The 18,652-nt window shown below is 42.1% G+C and overlaps 1 protein-coding gene across 2 annotated transcripts in view; it reads right to left on the bottom strand.

The window, feature by feature from the left end:
• LOC126340458 (nucleolar complex protein 2 homolog) overlaps positions 1-18,652 on the bottom strand; it is a 36,639-nt gene that overhangs the window by 14,986 nt on the left and 3,001 nt on the right. The window contains exons 1-2 of one of the 2 annotated variants that reach the window (XM_050001693.1): positions 2,909-2,992; positions 345-552 (exon numbers count right to left, since the gene is read on the bottom strand). In XM_050001693.1, the coding sequence (XP_049857650.1) occupies positions 345-540 (196 nt within the window). In that variant the 5' untranslated portion in view covers positions 541-552; positions 2,909-2,992. Of the gene's footprint in view, positions 1-344; positions 553-2,908; positions 2,993-18,652 lie in introns of those variants that run through there. The other variant, XM_050001692.1, reaches the window with a different exon arrangement.

Raw genomic sequence — 18,652 nt, 5'->3', positions numbered from 1 at the left:
CTGTCTACAATGATCTGTGAAATGCCTCATTTACTGTTGCAGATAGCATAGATGACCATGCTTATTTGACACATTTGAGAATATTTTTTATGTCATGTACAATTAGACAAAAATATAGCTTAAAACAAACAAGACAACATCCAGAACATATCTTTAGAAGCACTTTGTTGTCAAATTCCTTATGGCATCTCTCCATGTGTACCATGTCACTGAGCTTCCCCAGCACTTGTATTACAAAGCAGACATTTATCATATCAGTTACCTCCTTAAATATTGGCTACACTTATGATGAGATGGTATGAGTAATAATATTTAAGAAATGGAAACACTACATTGTTCCTTACCACTTTCACTGTTTACAGTGTCTCCTGGTGCACTGTTGTGGATGAGGTTTGTGAGGTATGTATTAACTTGCTTCTGAACATCCTTCAAAGTTTGTGAAAATTCTTTGAGATCCTGTGATTTATTGCCTTTTATTTCTATCAGGACCGTTCCTGTTTTGTCTTTAACTGTTACAGTTGGCACACTGCAGTTTGACATTATGTGGCAGATCTGTCAGCAGAATATTAATAATTGTGACTATTACTACAGAAAACGGATATTATTATTATGGTTCTTCAAAATAAAATTTATTTGATGTTGCTAATAAGTAAATATAGGTGAATTAGTGACAAGCATACTGGTTTCTACTTGGAGGTGTATGGCCGTGTTGGGCAGGTCAAACATGGATAACGTTTCTAAGTAGGTATCTCAAACAAGAAATCTTTTTACACTTTGCATTCTTTCTCTCCCACTACCATATGTGGTATGATGTATGGTGTCATTTATTTCTTGCTATTTCCATATTTTTCCTTTTCTTTTTTTAGCCCTCAAAAAGGAAACATTTGGCCATGAATGCTCAATATGTAGTATCGCCTTTCTTGCTTTGCTAGAAGTTCTACCCCAATATTTAATAGGTAGGTAGCAGCTATCACCTGCATTTACAGACTTTATTTAACTGTACAACATTAAGTACACCGTCAATATGAGCCATTAGAAAGCAATCTTAATGCGTAACCTAGGTACTGTGAGGGGACTGACAGAACATGGGTTCAAGTGTTTCAGGTGGAGATTTTTAGTGCACAACTTGAAACTCACGCATATTTTCAGTGTGTTACAGACACCTAACAGCAATATGAGTTCTGAAAAAGTGAAAAATTTTAAACCATGAAGTGATTTGTTCACAGGTTATCAAGTGGCAGAACAAGATGCTTACGAGTTAGAGGCAGGCAAGGACATTTAGAGGCATTATCAATTTCCACTACTAACAAACTGAAATGCGCACAAGACTATGCAAGCTGGGAATGAGTTTACTAACAATGCAGCTTACACAACGTCACGTCAGTAGTTTCCATTACTTTTGGTGCTACTCTACTACAGATACTGAAATATGTTTTAAATGGAGAAATGAACAGATGTATTCATCTATTGTTTTATTCATGATGGACCTTGATGAACTCTGTGCTTGTTATTCAATTAAATGTTGTTAGGAGGGATCATAACACATTACATTTGTCTCACTCAACGAGTTTTAATATGTATGACAATGTAGAAGTTTCTTCTAGTTGCTCACTAAAGTTATTCACAAATATCGACATGCAACTACCTGTACTCTGACATTTTAAAATCTACATTATAAGATTTAACAAATGAGACAGACTAATTAGGGGCCATAAGAAAATAGGCATGAGCAACTGAATTACGGGTAGGATCAAGAATCCATGTTTTGGCCACTACCACACTTATGGCCACTTTGATGTAATTACTGAATCCCGGCCAATCATACAATAGTAACTGCAAACAACACAAAATTTGCTTTTTAATTAGAGATAGAATTATTTCTTTATTTGTTCTTATTTGAAGTCATAATTTTTTGAAAAGGTCTGTGTTGAAGAAGATGAGTTTAGGAGAGTTTTTTTTTTTTTTTTTTTAAAGAACATGTCATGGGTTTTTCATATTTTATGTATTGAATAAAACATGAGAAGAAACTTTATCTGTTGGGAGTATGGTTAGGTATCATAGTTTTATTTCTTACACGTTAAGCATGGTACAACCTAAAAACATACCAGCAAACTTCTATGGACATTAACAGATCCATATTTACTCTTAGTACCCTGTTATGGTTTTGCCTGTGACAATAAGTAATGAAACGTGTTTTATTTGGCCACTTTTAAAAATATATACAAAACATCTACAGGGTGGAGAAGAGGATACTCCTGTTTTTCACTACTGAATAACATGTAGTATCTGGATTAATACCACCCTACAGCCATCAGAGTTGGCAATGGAATTGTAAGTTCTTTTCAGATGCTGATAATGGTCATGCGGGATCCAACAGACCCAATGGTCCATGCCCACTGTGCCACATCTCCAGTGGCTACAGATTACAAGTGCCCTCTGCCACCACAATATGGGATGGTTGGCGGCAGGCAGACAGTCCATTCACAATGAGGTGCAGCCCAATCTCACTTTGAGCCTCTTCCTTACGTGATACTATGCAGAAGACATTTAGTTGCAGCTCTGGCACCAACGTTCATGCTTTAGCACAGAGAGCCTCATCTTTCTTGCTACTGTAATAGCTGAACTTATCTGTTGCTGCATTCTTTCTAATGAGTCTTCATACTTTGGAGAAATACAAGTTAAGTAATTTTTTTTTGTTTTTTTGTTTTTTGCTGTGTTAACTCGTTTGCTAATCATTTCTGCTTCTGTCCAGCTTTCCTGCAATGACAGTTGCTGCACCACTCTGTAGCCACCTCTTCTTACCATTGTATACGACGTCCTACACAACATAACTGAAACCTGGTTTTATTTTTTACAAAATTTTGAATTATTTAATAGGACTTTTACTGCTTTTTTGAAATCTACATACCTGAATCAGGTTCAGAAAATAATGTTGTTGATATGAAGTCGTCCTTGCTGGACGTTGTGCACAGCTCTCTCCAACAATTCATTCAGCACAGCTTCAATTTCATAATGAATGGAAATCTTGATGTCATCTATTGTGTGAGGCTTGTTCACATACTCTCTTGATTTCAAGTAGCCTCACAAAAAGAACCTGTTGGAACCACATTTCTCTCATGTTAACTCAATGCCTTTCAAGTTATGGATGAAGAACATTGTTTAACATTTCGACGTAGGGCACTGATTTCACAGTAACTGCGATTCCCCCTCTTCAAAAAAGTAAGGTCCACAGTCTCTGTCTTGGAGATAGCGCACCACAATGTCACATCTGAGTTGCAGGGAAGTTCGTGGTGTAACTCGTGGGTTCTCTGACACCAATTACTGACAGTTCTGTACATTAATGTAACCATCTAGATGAAAATGGGCTTCATCAATTGTTCATTTCCCGGAGTTCAAACTGAACAGGGAAGACTAGGTGGTTTCTTTTTCATCATAGAACCAGTACTTCTAAATGCTGCAACCCATTAAAATATAGTATTTTGGCCTGGAACTGCATCATGACATTAAACTTTCGATGGAAATGCCGTTGAACCTGACCACAGAATCTTTGTTTCTAAAGAACTGCTAAAATGCGAACACAAGATGCTCTATGCTCCAAAGCAACTGAAAACACATTGTCTGAGCTGTCTGCCAATGGTTGCTCATGATCAATATCCCTACTCATTACCAAGTACTACTTGTTTCAAAAAGCGTGTTTCCTCTGCTCCACCCTAAATAATACAGACCTGGTCTAGATTCCAACTACAGATTATTTTATTTAAGTAGGTTATTTAAAATACAGGGTGTTTCAAAATGAATATACGGATTTTAAGGCTTTGTAGCATTATTATGTTCACCTTACAAATATAAATAATAAATCAAATGAAAGACCAATTCAAACAGTTTTGTTTGTATATCTGTACGAAAAGGGAAGAGATGAGAATGACCAACAGTAACTGAAGAATGTGCTGAATGAGTGAGAGCCTTTCACTCATAGCACCAAGAAATCAGTTTGGATGGCTAGTCATGATTTAGCATTTCCAGTTATGTCTCTGTGGAGATCTTTAAGGAGCAGCATATGGTTTATGTGTCGACTTTGTAAATGAAACATTGCTGCATGGCAGTGAAGATATTCTGGATCTTGTCGTCTTCAGTGATGACTTGAGATTTCACCTAAGTGAACACTTGTAAGAAAAACTGTTTCAGCTGCTCTTTCATTTGATGTATTATTTATAACTGTAAGTTGAATGTAATAAATGCTACAAAGCCTCGGAACTTGTACATTCAGTTTGAAATGCCCTGTATTTCTCATATTTTTTATATCAAGATAGCCTAATTAATATTCTTGCCTGAGCTTTTCATATTAATTTATTCATCACCTTAACAAAGTAAAATATGCACTACAATTCATGAAAATATAACATCTCTTTAACTCAAGGTTTTTGAAACACCAGAAGAATAAGATTTCAGTATGCCAAGTGAAGTTAAAAATACACTGGAGAATAATTGTACAATGTTCCAAATACATTAAGAAATAAAAGTTTTATCTAGCTTCACAGGGATCTCCTGCGCACTGTGGCCCACATTGTGTCTGCGGAGGAGTGGAAAGGGGGGAGGGGGGTTGAGAGAGAGAGAGAGAGAGAGAGAGAGAGAGAGAGAGAGAGAGAGAGAGAGAGAGAGTGGGGGGGGGGGGGATGTGCGATGAATTGGTTCAAGTTTGTAAGCAGCTGGAATTGCCCTGACTACTATCAAATGAGTGATAGCTGCTGTGAATCATCATGCTGGAAGAGCTCATGAGAGTCATGTACCTGTGATACTGGCACCAGATGTCCCTACAGTACTATCCTTTCCATTGGATCCTGTCTCCTCTGCAGAAAGTACAGGATCTGTGATTAGTCATCCACTTGACTGCGAGTGGCATGGAAATGGTAGATCTAGGCCTCCTATATAGGAAGGATGAGGACCAAGGAGGACTCAAGGTGTTGTACCGATCCCTCTGACCAAGGAGTCTGAGGTGCTTTTTCTCACTGAAACTGAGCCAGTGGGACTCACTTTCCGTGTTTTGAGGAAACCTATTTTATCCAGTGCCAAGAGGAGGCAAATACAAAACAGTAAGGGTCTATTAATCCTCGGCAGTTCAAATAGACGGTAAGTGATGGCACTCCTTTCAGAAATTGCAGCAAGGGACTGGAAAGGTCACCAGTGTACTCAAGTGTGAATGCCAGGGAGCCTTATTCAATATGTTGAAGAGGCTACTCCAGGACCCATTGAGGGAACAGGATGAAACAAACTGCAGAGTGTGTCATACATTGGAACAAATGATGCCTGTCATCTGGGCTCTGAGGTCATACTGGGGTCAGTCCAGCGAATGGCAGAAGGTTGAGAAGAGCAGCCCCACGCATGGAGTTTCAATGAAGCTCACAATTTGCAACAATGTTCCCAGAACTGATCGAGGCCTTTGGTTCTCAGTCGAGTGGAAGGACTGGACCAGAGACTTCAAAGGTTCTGTGATGAGCTAGACTGTGACCTCCTGGACTTGCACCATAGGGGTGAGAACTGTAGGGTCCCCATAAATAGGTCATTGGTGCACTACACATCAGAGACTGCCACTCAGTTAACTGACTGTGTGTGGGTTGTACACAAGGGTTTTTTAGATTAGGAGACTCTCCATCCAATATAGATAATGATAGCTGTAGGGAACCCAGAAGTATCAGTTAAAGATCAAAGGAATGCCTCCCACAGGTGAGAATATTAAAATCCAAATGGTGAAATGCAGAAGTATTCGCAATGAAGTGCCAGAGTTTGAAGCACTCATGAGAAACAGTGAAGCTCACATAAGCAAGCCAGTTGAAACCTGAAATTGATAGCAGTGAGATTTTGGGGGAAAGTTTAAGTGTACATGTCAAGGATAGGCAAATGGGAAATTTGCCACAGTAAACAAGAAACTCAAAGCCACTAAGATAGAAACTGAAGCTGCATGTGAGATTTTTGGACAAGAATCATTACAGGAGTGGGCATAAAACGATAACTGGAACCTTCTATCTCCCACTAGACTCATTTCCTGATGTAACCGAAAACTTTAGATAAAACTTCAGTTCACTTTTATTTAAGTTCCTCATAATCATTAGTGGAGACTTCAATCATCCACCAATTAATTAGGGTGGGTGGATGGATATGGTGGATATGGGCACTCAACAGTGTAGTCTTTAGCGCCCGAACGGAAACAACAACGGACGAGTGTCACTAAAATGCAGCAAGTGCTAAAATAGGACTAAAATTAAAAGTGAAAGGCTACATAGGCAGTTTGCACGTCAACAGTTGCAAAGTGGAATGCACCACATAAAGAGGATAACTGCAAGAGAACGTAGGTGAAAGGGTTAAAATGAAACACATAGCACATGTTTGGAATTGGCCTATTACAAGTATAAAAAGGAGTGGTAAGCCACTCGGCAACACACTAAAAATTCCAACCTAAAATTTTTGGCTGAAGCCCAGAAACATCACAGTATCTTAAAACTTTCTTGACACTCGCCTCGTCATCGGCTAGAATCGAGGGCAGATCCCCACTAATATTAACTTCCGCCCTGACAGAACGATATAAATCACACTCAACTAAAATGTGGCGTACAGTGATGAGTACGCCACAGGCATCACACAGTGGGGGTTTCTCTTGCCGTAGTAAGAAGGCATGCGTAAGAGGACAGTGCCCTATGCGAAGACGTGTAAGGGTCACTTTGTCACGCCTAGGTGACCGGAAGGAGGAACACCATGGCTGGATGGCGGGTTTCACCAATCGCAGCTTATTTTCCCTCACTGCCAGCCATTCCTCCTCCCACAATTGCATACACTTCCGCCGCAGCACAGAAACAATACCTTGCAAAGGAATAGAACATTGTGTCACCTCTGGTAATCTGCAGGCGTCCTTGGCAGCTCTATCAGCTTGTTCATTTCCCCATATGCCCACATGCCCTGGCACCCAGCAAAAGGACACTTGCCTGCCCTGTCGTTGGAGGATGTACAGTTGGTCGTAAATCAGCTGTTCCAACTTCTCCGCTGGTACAGGTTCTGCAGTGACTGTAATGCGCTCATTGAGTCAGAGCAAATTAGAAAGTTTTTGCCCTGAGTACACCGTATCTGCTCCAATGCCTTCAGGATCGCGTGAAGTTCTGCAGAAAAAAACAGTGTATTCCTGGGGAAGGCGAATCCTGATGACACGTTTGGGGAACACTACTGAGCAGCCAAGAAAATCCCCGTTGGGATCCATCAGTGTATACTACTGTAAAATCATGATGCCTATCTAAAATGTTATAAAATAAAGATTTGAAAGTAAAATCTGGTGTACTGTCTTTCTTAAAATTTGCCAAATCTAAAATCAGTCTGGGTCTCTGGAGGAGCCAAGGTGGGTATCTGCTCCAACCTCGACATGAAACATTAAAATTGGCCACACCCATCTCTAAAATGCAATCCTTTGCACGAATCCCATAGGGCCTTGTTGCTCGTTGCGAAAAAGCCTTTCCAGTGGAGGCTGAGCAACAGTGTGGTATGCAGGCGTGTATGGTGTGGATAATGTTTGATAGGCCTGGCGCACCATTAGTAGAAGCCGCCGGAGGTGAAGTGGCGGTTCACCTGCCTCTGCACACAGGCTCGGTATGGGGCTCATTCTGAATGCCCCAGTGATCAGCTGAATCCCCTCATGGTGCGCCACATCCAACTGCTTCAAATAAGTGGGTCTTGCAGACCCATACACCGTGCATCCATAATCAAGCCGGGACCGTACGAAGGCTCTGTAAAACCGGAGCAGACAAGTCCTGTCTGCTCCCCATGTGAGGTGACTAAGACATTTTAAAATAGACAGCACCTTAAGAGACTGTTTTTTCAGTTCCTTAATGTGTGGCAGCCACATAAGCTTAGAATCAAAAGTGAGGCCCAGAAACTTCACCGTGTCTTTAAAATTCAGAACGGTGTCCCTCATTCTCAACTCAGGCAAGTCAAAAATGGAACGAGAACGGTTAAAAAGAACACACACTGACTTATCAGTTGAAAACTGAAAACCACTCTTCTGTGCCCAGTCATCCAAACGTCGGAAAGTGAGTTGCAACTGACGAGTCATCGTTGCAAAGCTGTAAGAAGAGCAAAATACAGAGAAATCGTCCACAAACAAGGAACACTGCACAGGACTTTTCACAACAGACGTAATGCTATTAATAGCAATAGCAAACACCGTCACACTTAAAACACTACCTTGAGGGACACCGTTCTCTTGTTCAAAGCGACTAGACAGTACGTCTCCGACTCAGGACCGAAAATAACGTGGCAACAGGAAGGACCGAATAAAATTGGGAAGACATCCACGAAAAACCCATTCGTGGAGCTGCCTGATGATAAGATGCCTCCAAGTAGTGTCGTATGCCTTTTCAATGTCAAAATATATTCCAAACAGGTGATGCTGGCGCAGGAAAGCCTGTTGTATGGCCGCCTCCAGGAGGGCCAGGTTATCAAAGGTGGAGCGATACCTCCTGAACCCACACTGAAAGCAACTAAGGAGTCGTCTGGATTCTAGCATCCAGACAAGGCGGCGGTTGACCATCCGCTCCAAGGTCTTTCCCACACAGCTAGTGAGGGCAACACTACGATAACTACCCAGGCACGTGCGGTCTTTCCCAGGTTTTTAAAGAGGAATTAAAATTGCGTCACACCACGAGTCGGGGAAGTGACCGGACATCCAAACTAGATTAAAAAGTCGGAGGAGGATTTCTTTATTTCTCCCTGTGAGGTGCTGCAGCATGCTATAGTGGATTCTATCCTGACCAGGGGATGTATCACGAGCCCCACACAATGCAGAATCCAGTTCCCTCATGGAAAACGGGCAGTTGTACTCTTCTGTATTGGGTGAGCGGAAGTCAAAACTGCTCCTCTCAGCAGCCACTCTGTGGGGCTGGAAAGCTGGATTCTGACTGGTGGTTGCAGTAATAGCTGCAAAATGAGCCGCCATAGACTGGGCAATATCTTCTGGGGTCGTGTGGAGAGTACCATTCCATATTATAGCAGCCATAGGGCACCTCCCACCTCTCCCAGAAATTCTCCTGATGGTCTCCCATACAATGGAACTTCGTGTAGAACGATTAATGGCGTTAAGGAACTGCTGCCACAACCTCTTCTTGCTCTCTCGTATAATCCAATGACACTTTGCCCTCGCCACCCGAAAAGCTGCAAGGTTCTCTACAGTTGGCCGGCATTTGAACCTACGCAGAGCTGCCCGCCTAGCCCTGATTGCACAGAGGATGATGGGGTGGGGGAGCTGTGTAAGAAGATCACTGAGAGCCTCTTCGTCAAGCACATCATGTGGGGGCAGGTAAAGCGAACATACTGTTAGCATACGGCGCACATGTACTAATATTGCACTGCCTGTAAATCCATTGTGAGGGAGAGAGGCGAGGAGCGGTAGTCGGTGTTGACGAAGATACCTACTCCTCCTCGAGCTCTCTGTCCACTCAGGTCGTCCTTTTTGTGGAGGACATAACCACGTAGCTCTGGGGGTGTATGTTTCACTGAAATTTGTCTCTTGCAGACATACACACATAGGTCTATCCTGAATCAATAGACGTAGTTCCTCCACAAGTGTCCTGAACCCTTGCATGTTGCGTTGTAGTATGGGAGCCATCACGGTGGTTGTATTTTCTGCCTCTCTTTCCGCCGAGGTGGGGAGACTGCAGCAGGTGGAGGCTCAGTCTTGGGACAAGATGATTGCCCCATATTCTCAGACTCCATTAGCTCTGGGGAAGAGTGTGATGAAGCGTCTAGCGGGACCACATTAACATGATCCGAGAGTTTACCAGCCGATTTAATCTGTTGGTGCTGCTTCACATGTGCTTTCCTTTGTTTAGAGGGCTTTGCTGGAACCGGAGCTGGAGTGTTTATGACCATGCTGGGCTTCGGAACAGCCTCAGCAATCGGAGATGCCTGGGGCTCTTCAGTGTTAGCTACTGTACCTTTCTCTGCTGTTCTAGGACAGGCTACAGGCTCTGATACAGTTGCTGCCTTGCAAGTGCGCTGACATGTGCATGTGTTTGTGCCAACACTAACAACCTCTGTCTGTGTAGATGCATTGATCTTAAGAGGCGGCTTCTGAACAATGGAAGCAAAAGATGTAACGAATGTGGGGGGCTGCATGGCCTTAAAAACAACTAAGTGTATCCCCTACAGTGAAGCCAAAAAGATCTTTATTTCTTGTATTTTACATTCCACTAGGAAAATTCTACAGTCCCTACTCCAAACAGGGTGGCTTTCAGAACAGTTTATACATCTGACAGGCGACGAACAGTCAATTCCGTCATGGGCAGCCTTACTACAGTTGCCACACATCGCTTCTCCCTTACACCCTAGAGTTGTATGCCCAAAACGCTGGCACTTAAAACAGCGCATTGGGTTTGGGCCATAAGACCGGACGTTTAGTCAAAGAAATCCTGCCTTGACGTGTTCTGGGAGTTTGGGGGTATTGAAAGCAAGAATGGAGTCTGATTTCACCAGGTTCCCATCCACCCTTTTCATGATGTTCTGAACGTCAACAATTCCCTCCTGAGCCCACTCACTCTTTAATTCTTCTACAGGAATGTCAACGAGATTCCTACAGGTAACAACACCCTTAATGGAGTTCAGGGTGCTGTGAAGCTCTGTATTGATAGTGTATTCCCCCAAGCTTTTAGCTGTTGGAAGGTTAACTGCTTGCTGAGCAGTTGATGTTTCAACAAGTAGTGTCACATTCCGTAAACGCTTCACTGATTTTAAAGTTCCAGCTATTCCTTCTAGACCCTTTCGGATATAGAATGGCGAAACCTTTTCAAAGGAACCCTCTTTCCCTTTTATAATTAAAAACACATTCTGGTTTTCAGTATGTGCTCTGCTACTCTGAACTGCTGTATGTTTGCTGACGCCGGAGTGAGGAGGACTGGCTAACCTGGCCCTCAAGTTGGATTGGGCGGTAGTGCCTACCAGCGGTCCACCCATCCCACTGGCCAGGGAAAAATTAGAATGAGGAAAAGAGGAAGAATTCGTGGTATTCATGGTCGTCCCACGAGCAGCTAGGGAAACTTACGTCCGTCCAGGCAGAGCCCCGCATGCCTGGATAAGCCTTGTACAACAGAGGTGCGGCAAGTTCCCCAGAGGTTGCCCATTAGCGACTGTTCCACCTCAACAGCCATGCATCTTATCGGCGCGCAGCACACCTTAAGATTGAAGGGTTTTTTATAGAGGTATGTACCGTCCTCGCGATACAGGCAACCAAGCCAAGATCCCCAGTCCCTAAGACACACAATGTGCCACCATTGTGCCAAACGGTGGTCGCTGAAGCATGCCCAGAGCTTATGGTATCAGCAGACTGGCGGCGCACACCAGTTCTGTGAAACAGTACTAATGCCTTCTCTGAAAAATTACCTAGAACAAGTAGCTAGGGACCCCACTGATGATGACCGAGTGAGGTGGCGCAGTGGTTAGCACACTGGACTCGCATTCGGGAGGATGACGGTTCAATCCCGCGTCTGGCCATCCTGATTTAGGTTTTCTGTGATTTCCCTAGATCACTTCAGGCAAATGCCAGGATGGTTCCTTCGAAAGGGCACGGCCGACTTTCTTCCCCATCCTTCCCTCAACTGAGCTTGCGCTCCGTCTCTAATGACCGCGTTGTCGACGGGACGTTAAACACTAATCTCCTCCTCCCACTGATGATGGAAACATATTGGATCTAATGGCAACGAACATACCTAACCACTTTGAGGATGTCCACATCAAAACCGGTATCAGTCACCATGACATGGTTGTGGCAACAATGATTGCAAACTACAAAGGGTAACTAAACCAAGCAGAAAGTATATATGTTCAGGAAAAAAAAATAGTGTCATATCATTATGAGGAACTTGAAACTTTCAGCACACACCAGGAGTATGTACAGGAACTGTGCCTGAAGTTTGTAAAAAAAGTTGACCACAAACTGGGTAGATATGTAACCAATAGAACAGTCCATAACGGGAAGGAACCTCCATGGCATGCAGTCACTGTAAATAAACTTATAAAGAAACATCACTGTAAATGAACTTATAAAGAAACAGATATCACTGCATAATAGATGTAAAACAAAGCATAGGACTATAGATAGAGAGATACCAAATGAAATGCGTTTGGCTGCCAAGAGAGCAATGTGTGATGCCTTCAATGACTACTGTAGTGGAATATTGTCAAATGATCACAGAATTCAAAGAAATGCTGGTCACATGTAAAGGGCATTGGTGGCATCAAGGTTGTTGTCCAGTCTCTAGCGAATGAGACAGGAAGTAAAACTGAGGGTAGCAAAGCAAAAGCTGAAATGCTCAACTCCATTTTCAAATGCTCCTTCACAAAGGAGAACTGCTGTAATTTAATCCTTGAACCACTGAAAAGATGAGTGAAATAGGCATTAGTGTCAGTGGGATTCAAAAATGGCTGTAATCATTAAAACTGAACAAAACTCCAGGGCCCAATGGAATCCCTAACAGATTCTCTACTGAAAATGTGGCTAAGCTAGCCCCTCTTCTAACTACAATCTAATGTAGACCCCTCGAACAAAAACCAGTGCCCAGTTTTTGGAGAAAAAGCACAGGTTACACTCATCTACAAGAAGGGTAGTAGAAGTGGTCCACAAAACTACATCCAGTATTCTTGACATCAATAAGTTATACAATCTTGACACATATCTGAGCTCAAACATAATGAGGTATGTCAAACAGAATGACATTCTCCTTGCTAACAAGCATGGATTCCAAAAATATCAATCATGTGAAACCCAACTCATATTTTTCTCACATTACATACTGAGACTTTGGATGAAGGCAGTCAGGTAAATGCTGTATTTTGTGATTCCTGAAAAGTATTTGACTCAGTATCACAACAATGCTTATTGTCAAAATTATGATCATATGGGATATCAAGTGATATTTGTGACTGGAATGAGGACTTTTTGGTAGGGAGTACACAGTATGTTATCTTCGAGGGAGAGTCATTGTCAAATGTACAAGCTACTTCAGGTGTGCCCCAGGTAAGTGTGTTGGGACCCTTGCTGTTCATGTTGTATATTACAAACGTTGCAGAGAATATTAATAGTAATATCAGGCTTTTTGCAGATGATCCAGTTATCCATAATGAAGCACTATCTGAATGAAGCTGCATAAATATTCAGTCAGGGCTGATAAAATTTCAAAGTAGTGCAAAGACTAGCCACTTGCTTCACACGTCCAGAAATATAAAATTGTGCACTTAAAAAAAGCAAGGGACAAGAAACATAGTACCCTGTGACTATAATATCAATGAAGTATCCTCTGAGTATAATATCAATGAGTCACTGTCGGAACTGGCTAACTCAACTTCAGCTTATTGGTAGAACATTGGGGAAGTGCAGTCAGCTTACAAAGGATACTGCTTACAAATCACTCAAGCCAACCACCCTAGAATATTGCTCAAGTGTGTGGAACCCGTACCAAATAGGACTGTTTTGTATTGTGGTCTTCAGTCCAGAGATTGGTTTGATGCAGCTCTTCATGTTACTCTACCCTGTGCCAACCTCTTCATCTCTGAATAACTACAGCAACCTACATCCTTCTGAATATGCTTAGTGTATTCATCTCTTGGTTTCCCTCTATGATTTTTACCCTCCATGCTTCCCTCAATACTAAATTGGTTATCCTTTGATGCCTCAGAACATGTCCTACCAACCAATCCCTTTTTGTAGTCAAGTTTTGCCACAGATTCCTCTTTATTCTACTCAGTAGCTCCTCATTAGTTAATCTTCAGCACTCTTCTACAGCACCACATTTCGAAAACTTCTATTCTCTTTTTGTCAAAACTATTTATCGTCCATGTTTCACTTCCATTCATGGCTACACTCCCTACAAATACTTTCAGAAGAGACACCCTGCATTTAAACCTATTCTCAATGTTAACAAATTTATCTTCTCCAAAAATGCTTTCCTTGCCATAGCCAGTCTACATTTTATATCCTCTCTACTGTGATCATCATCAGTTATTTTGCTCTACAAATACAAAAACTCATCTACTATTTTAAGTGTCTCATTTCCTAATCTAATTCCCTCAAAATCACCTGATTATACTCAGTTGTCTTAGTTTTGCTTCTGTTGACATTCACCTTATATCCTCCTTTCAAGACACTGTCCATTCCGTCCAGCTGCTCTTCCAAATCCTTTACTGTCTCTGACAGAACTGTAATGTCCTCAGCAAACCTCAAAGCTTTTATTTCTTCTCCATGGATTTCATTCCTACTCCAAATTTTTTCTATGTTTCCTTTACTGTTTGCTCAATAAATGGATTGAACAACATCAAGGATAGGCATCAACCCCGTATCACCCCTTCCCAACCGCTGCTTCTCTTTCGTGCCCCTCAACTTTTATAACTGCCATCGGTTTCTCTACAAATTGTAAATTGCCTTTCGCTCCCTGCATTTTACCGCTGTCACCTTCAGAATTTGAGAGAGAGTATTCCAGTCAACATTATTGAAAGCTTTCTCTAAATCTACAAATGCTAGAAAAGTAGTTTTGCCTTTCCTTAACCTATCTTTTAAGATTAGTCGTAGGGTCAGTATTGCCTCGTATGTTCCCCAATTTCTAAGGAATCCAAACTGATCCTCCCTGAGGTTGGCTACTACTAGTTTTTCCATTCAACTGTAAAAAAAATCATGTTAGTATTTTTCATCAGTGACTTATTGAAATGACAATTTGGTAATTGTAACCCCAGTCGGCACCTACTTTCTTTGGAATTAGAATTATTATATTCTTCTTGAAACCTGAGGGTATTTCGCCTGTCTCACACATCTTGCTCACCAGATGGAAGTGTTTTGACATGGCTGGCTCTCTCAGGGCTATCAGTAGTTCTAATGGGGTGTTGTCTACTCCCGAAGCCTTGTTTCAACTTACGTCTTTCAGTGCTCTGTTAAATTCTACATGCAGTATCATTTCAACAATTTCATCAACCTCTGGTTCTTTCAGTTTATGCATCTTACATCTCCTTAAATTACTACCTTCTGCAGTTTTTTCGATTTTTATCTACAGTTCTTAACCAATAAATTGTGGTCAGAGTCCACATCTGCCCCTGGGAATGTCTTACAGTTTAAAATCTGGTTTCTAAATCTCTGTCTTACCATTATATACTCTACACCAAGTGATCAAAAATATCCGGACACCTGGCTCAAAATGATTTACAAGTTCGTGGCACCCTCAATCAGTAATGCTGGAATTCAATATGGTGTTGGCCCACACTTAGCCTTGATAACAGCTTCCACTCTTGCAGGAACATGTTCAATCAGGTGCTGGAAGGTTTCTTGGGAGATGACAGCCCATTCTTCATGTAGTGCTGCACTGAGAGGAGGTACTCATGTTGGTTGGCGGGCCCTAACACAAGGTTGGCGTTCCGAAACATCGCAAAGGTGTTCTGTAGGATTCATTTCAGGACTCTGCAGGCCAGTACATTATGGGGATGTTATTTTCACGTAACCACTCCGCCACAAGTTGTGCATTATAAACAGGTGCTCGATAGTGCTGAAAGATGCAATCGACATTCCTGAATTGCTCTTCAACAATGGGAAGCAAAAATGTGCTTAAAACATCAATGTAGGCCTGTGCTGCGATAGTGCCATGCAAAACAATTGGTACAAGCCCTCTCAATGAAAAACACAACCACACCATACCACCACCACCTCCAAGTTTTACTGTTGGCACTACACATGCTCCCAGATGACATTCCCTTGGCATCTGCCATACCCACACCCTGCCATCGGTTCGCCACATTGTGTAGCGTGATTCGTTGCTCCACACAACGTTTTTCCACTGTACAATCGGCCAATGTTTTTGCTCCTTATACCAAGCGAGGTGTCGTTTAGCATTTACTGGTGTGTTATATGGCTTATGAGCAGCCGCTCGACCTTGAAATCCAAGTTTTCTCACCTCCCGCCCAGCTGTCATAGTACTTGCAGTGGATCCTGATGCACTTCGGAATTCCTGTGTGATGGTCTGGATGGATCTCTACCTATAACACGTTATGACACTCTTTAAACTGTCGGCAGTCTCTTTCAGTCGACAGACAAGGGTGGCCCGTACACTTTTGTGCTGTGCATGTCCCAGCACATTTCCACTTCACTGTCACGTCAGAAACAGTGGACCTAGGGATGTTTAGGGGTGTGGAAGTTTCACGTACAGAGATATGACACAAGTGACACCCAATCACCTGACCACATTCAAAGTCCGCGAGTTCTGCGGAACACCCCATTCTGCTCTCTCACGATGCCTAATGACTACTGAGGTCGCTGACATGGAGTACCTGACAGTAGGTGGCAGCACAATGCACCTAATATGAAAAACATATGTTTTTGGGGGTGTCCAGATACTTTTGATCACAAATTTTATCTGAAACCTTCTAGTTTCTCCAGGCCTCTGCCACGAATACAATTTTCTGTCATGGTTGTTAAACCAAGTGTTAGCTATGATTAAGTTACCGGTAGGCTCTGTGAAAAATTCTACAAGGCAGCTTCCTCTTTCATTACTTACAGTCTGAATTCACCTAGTACTTTTCCTTCTCTTCCTTATCCTACTATCGAATTCCAGTCCCCCATGACTATTAAATTTTCGTCTCCCTTAACTATATGAATAATTTCTTTCATCACATCATACGTTTCTTAAGTATCTTCATCATCCATGGAGCTAGTTGGCACAAAACATGAGTTACTGTGGTAGGTGTGGGTTTCGTGCCTATCTTGGCTACAATAATGCATTCACTATACTCTTCATAGTAGCTCATCTGCGTTCCAATTTTTTTAATGCATTATTAAATCTATTCCTGCATTACCCTTATTTGATTTCGTATTTATAACCCTGTATTCAGCTGACCAAAAGTTTTGTTTCTCCTGCTACCAAACTTCACTAATTCTCACTATACCTAACTTTAACCTATCCATTTCCCATTTTAAATTTTCTAACCTACCTGCCCGATTAAGGGATCTGACATTCCAGACTTCAATCCATAGAATGCCAGTTTTATTTTTCCTGGGTATTACTCACCCGGGGATCTGAACTGGGGACTATTTTACCTCCAGAATATTTTGGGCATGCCATCATCATTTAACCATACAGTAAAGCTGCATTCCCTCAGGAAAAATTACAGCTGTAGTTTCTCCTTGCTTCCAACCATTCGCAATACCAGCACAGAAAGGCCGTTTTGGTTGTTGCTACAAGGCCAGATTAGTCAATCACCCAGACTGTTGCCCCTGCAACTATACTGAAAAGGCTGCTTCCCTCTTCAGGAACCACATGTTTGTCTGGTCTCTCAACAGACAGCCCTCTGTTTTGGTTGCACCTACGGTATGGTTATCTGTATTGCTGAGGCAAGCAAGCCTCCCCACCAATGGTAATGTCCATGGTTCGTGTGTGTGTGTGGGGGGGGGGGGGGGGGGGAGGAGGAGGGGGGGAGGAGGAGGGGGGGGGGGAGGAGGAGGAGGACTAACAAGGTATATTGAATGTATACAGAGAAGAGCAGCACAAATGGTTACAGGTTTGTTTAACCTTTGGGAGAGTGTCAGAGAGATACTGAGGGAACTGAACTGGAAGACTCTTTGAAACAGACATAAACTATTTCAAGAAAGTCTGTTAATAAAGTCTCAAGAACGGGCTCTAAATGGTGACTCTAAAAATATACTACAATCCCCTACATATCACTCACATAGGGGCCGTGGAAAAAAGATTGAAATAATTACCACACACACACACACACACACACACACACACACACATACACAGGCTTTCAACCAATAATTCTTCCTTTGCACCATATGTGAATGGAACAGGAAGAAACTCTAATAAATGATACAATGGAACAAACTGCCTGCCATGCAACTCACGGTCGTTTGCAGAGTATAGATGTAGATCTGATGGGCTTAGTTCTGTAGTGCCCCAACATGGGGTTTCGAGTTAGTAAGGAGAATATAGCTACATATCAACGCAAAAACTTATTGGAAAGGCAGATCTGTGAGGTTCAAAGGCTATAGCACAAAGAATCTACCTGGAAAGTGATATCATGCCATTGTAAAGAGAGATCAAGTTTTGTCCCAAAAATCTGCTGTATGTTAATGAGAGATAAATAAGAAACTGGTTCTATGGAGTATCTAAAATTCTGAATGAAAAAAAATATGATAAATAACACTAATGGTTTTTAATATGGATAAAACCTCCTCTCCTGGCTCCTAAAGGGAAATTAATTATAGACTGTTTCTAGGGCAATCACTACAATACATTTTGTTAAATATATATAGTAGTTTGTGTAAATAAAATATAAAGAAACTTCCACACGGAAAAAAATATATTAAAAACAAAGATTCCAAGAGTTACCAAGCGGGAAAGCGCCGGTAGATAGGCACAATAAATAAAACACACAAACACACACACGGAATTTCTAGCTTTCGCAACCGTTGGTTGCTTCTTCAGGAAAGAGGGAAGGAGAGGGAAAGACGAAAGGATGTGGGTTTTAAGGGAGAGGGTAAGGAGTCATTCCAATCCCGGGAGCGGAAAGACTTCCCTTAGGGGGAAAAAAGGACAGGTGTACACACACACACACACACACACACACACACACACACACACACACATGTCCA

This window comes from Schistocerca gregaria, chromosome 1 (genome assembly GCF_023897955.1).
Source record: "Schistocerca gregaria isolate iqSchGreg1 chromosome 1, iqSchGreg1.2, whole genome shotgun sequence".
Taxonomy (NCBI): Eukaryota; Metazoa; Arthropoda; class Insecta; order Orthoptera; family Acrididae; genus Schistocerca; species Schistocerca gregaria.
Note: the sequence above shows the minus strand (reverse complement) of the source record. Positions and strands in the feature narration are given on the sequence as shown.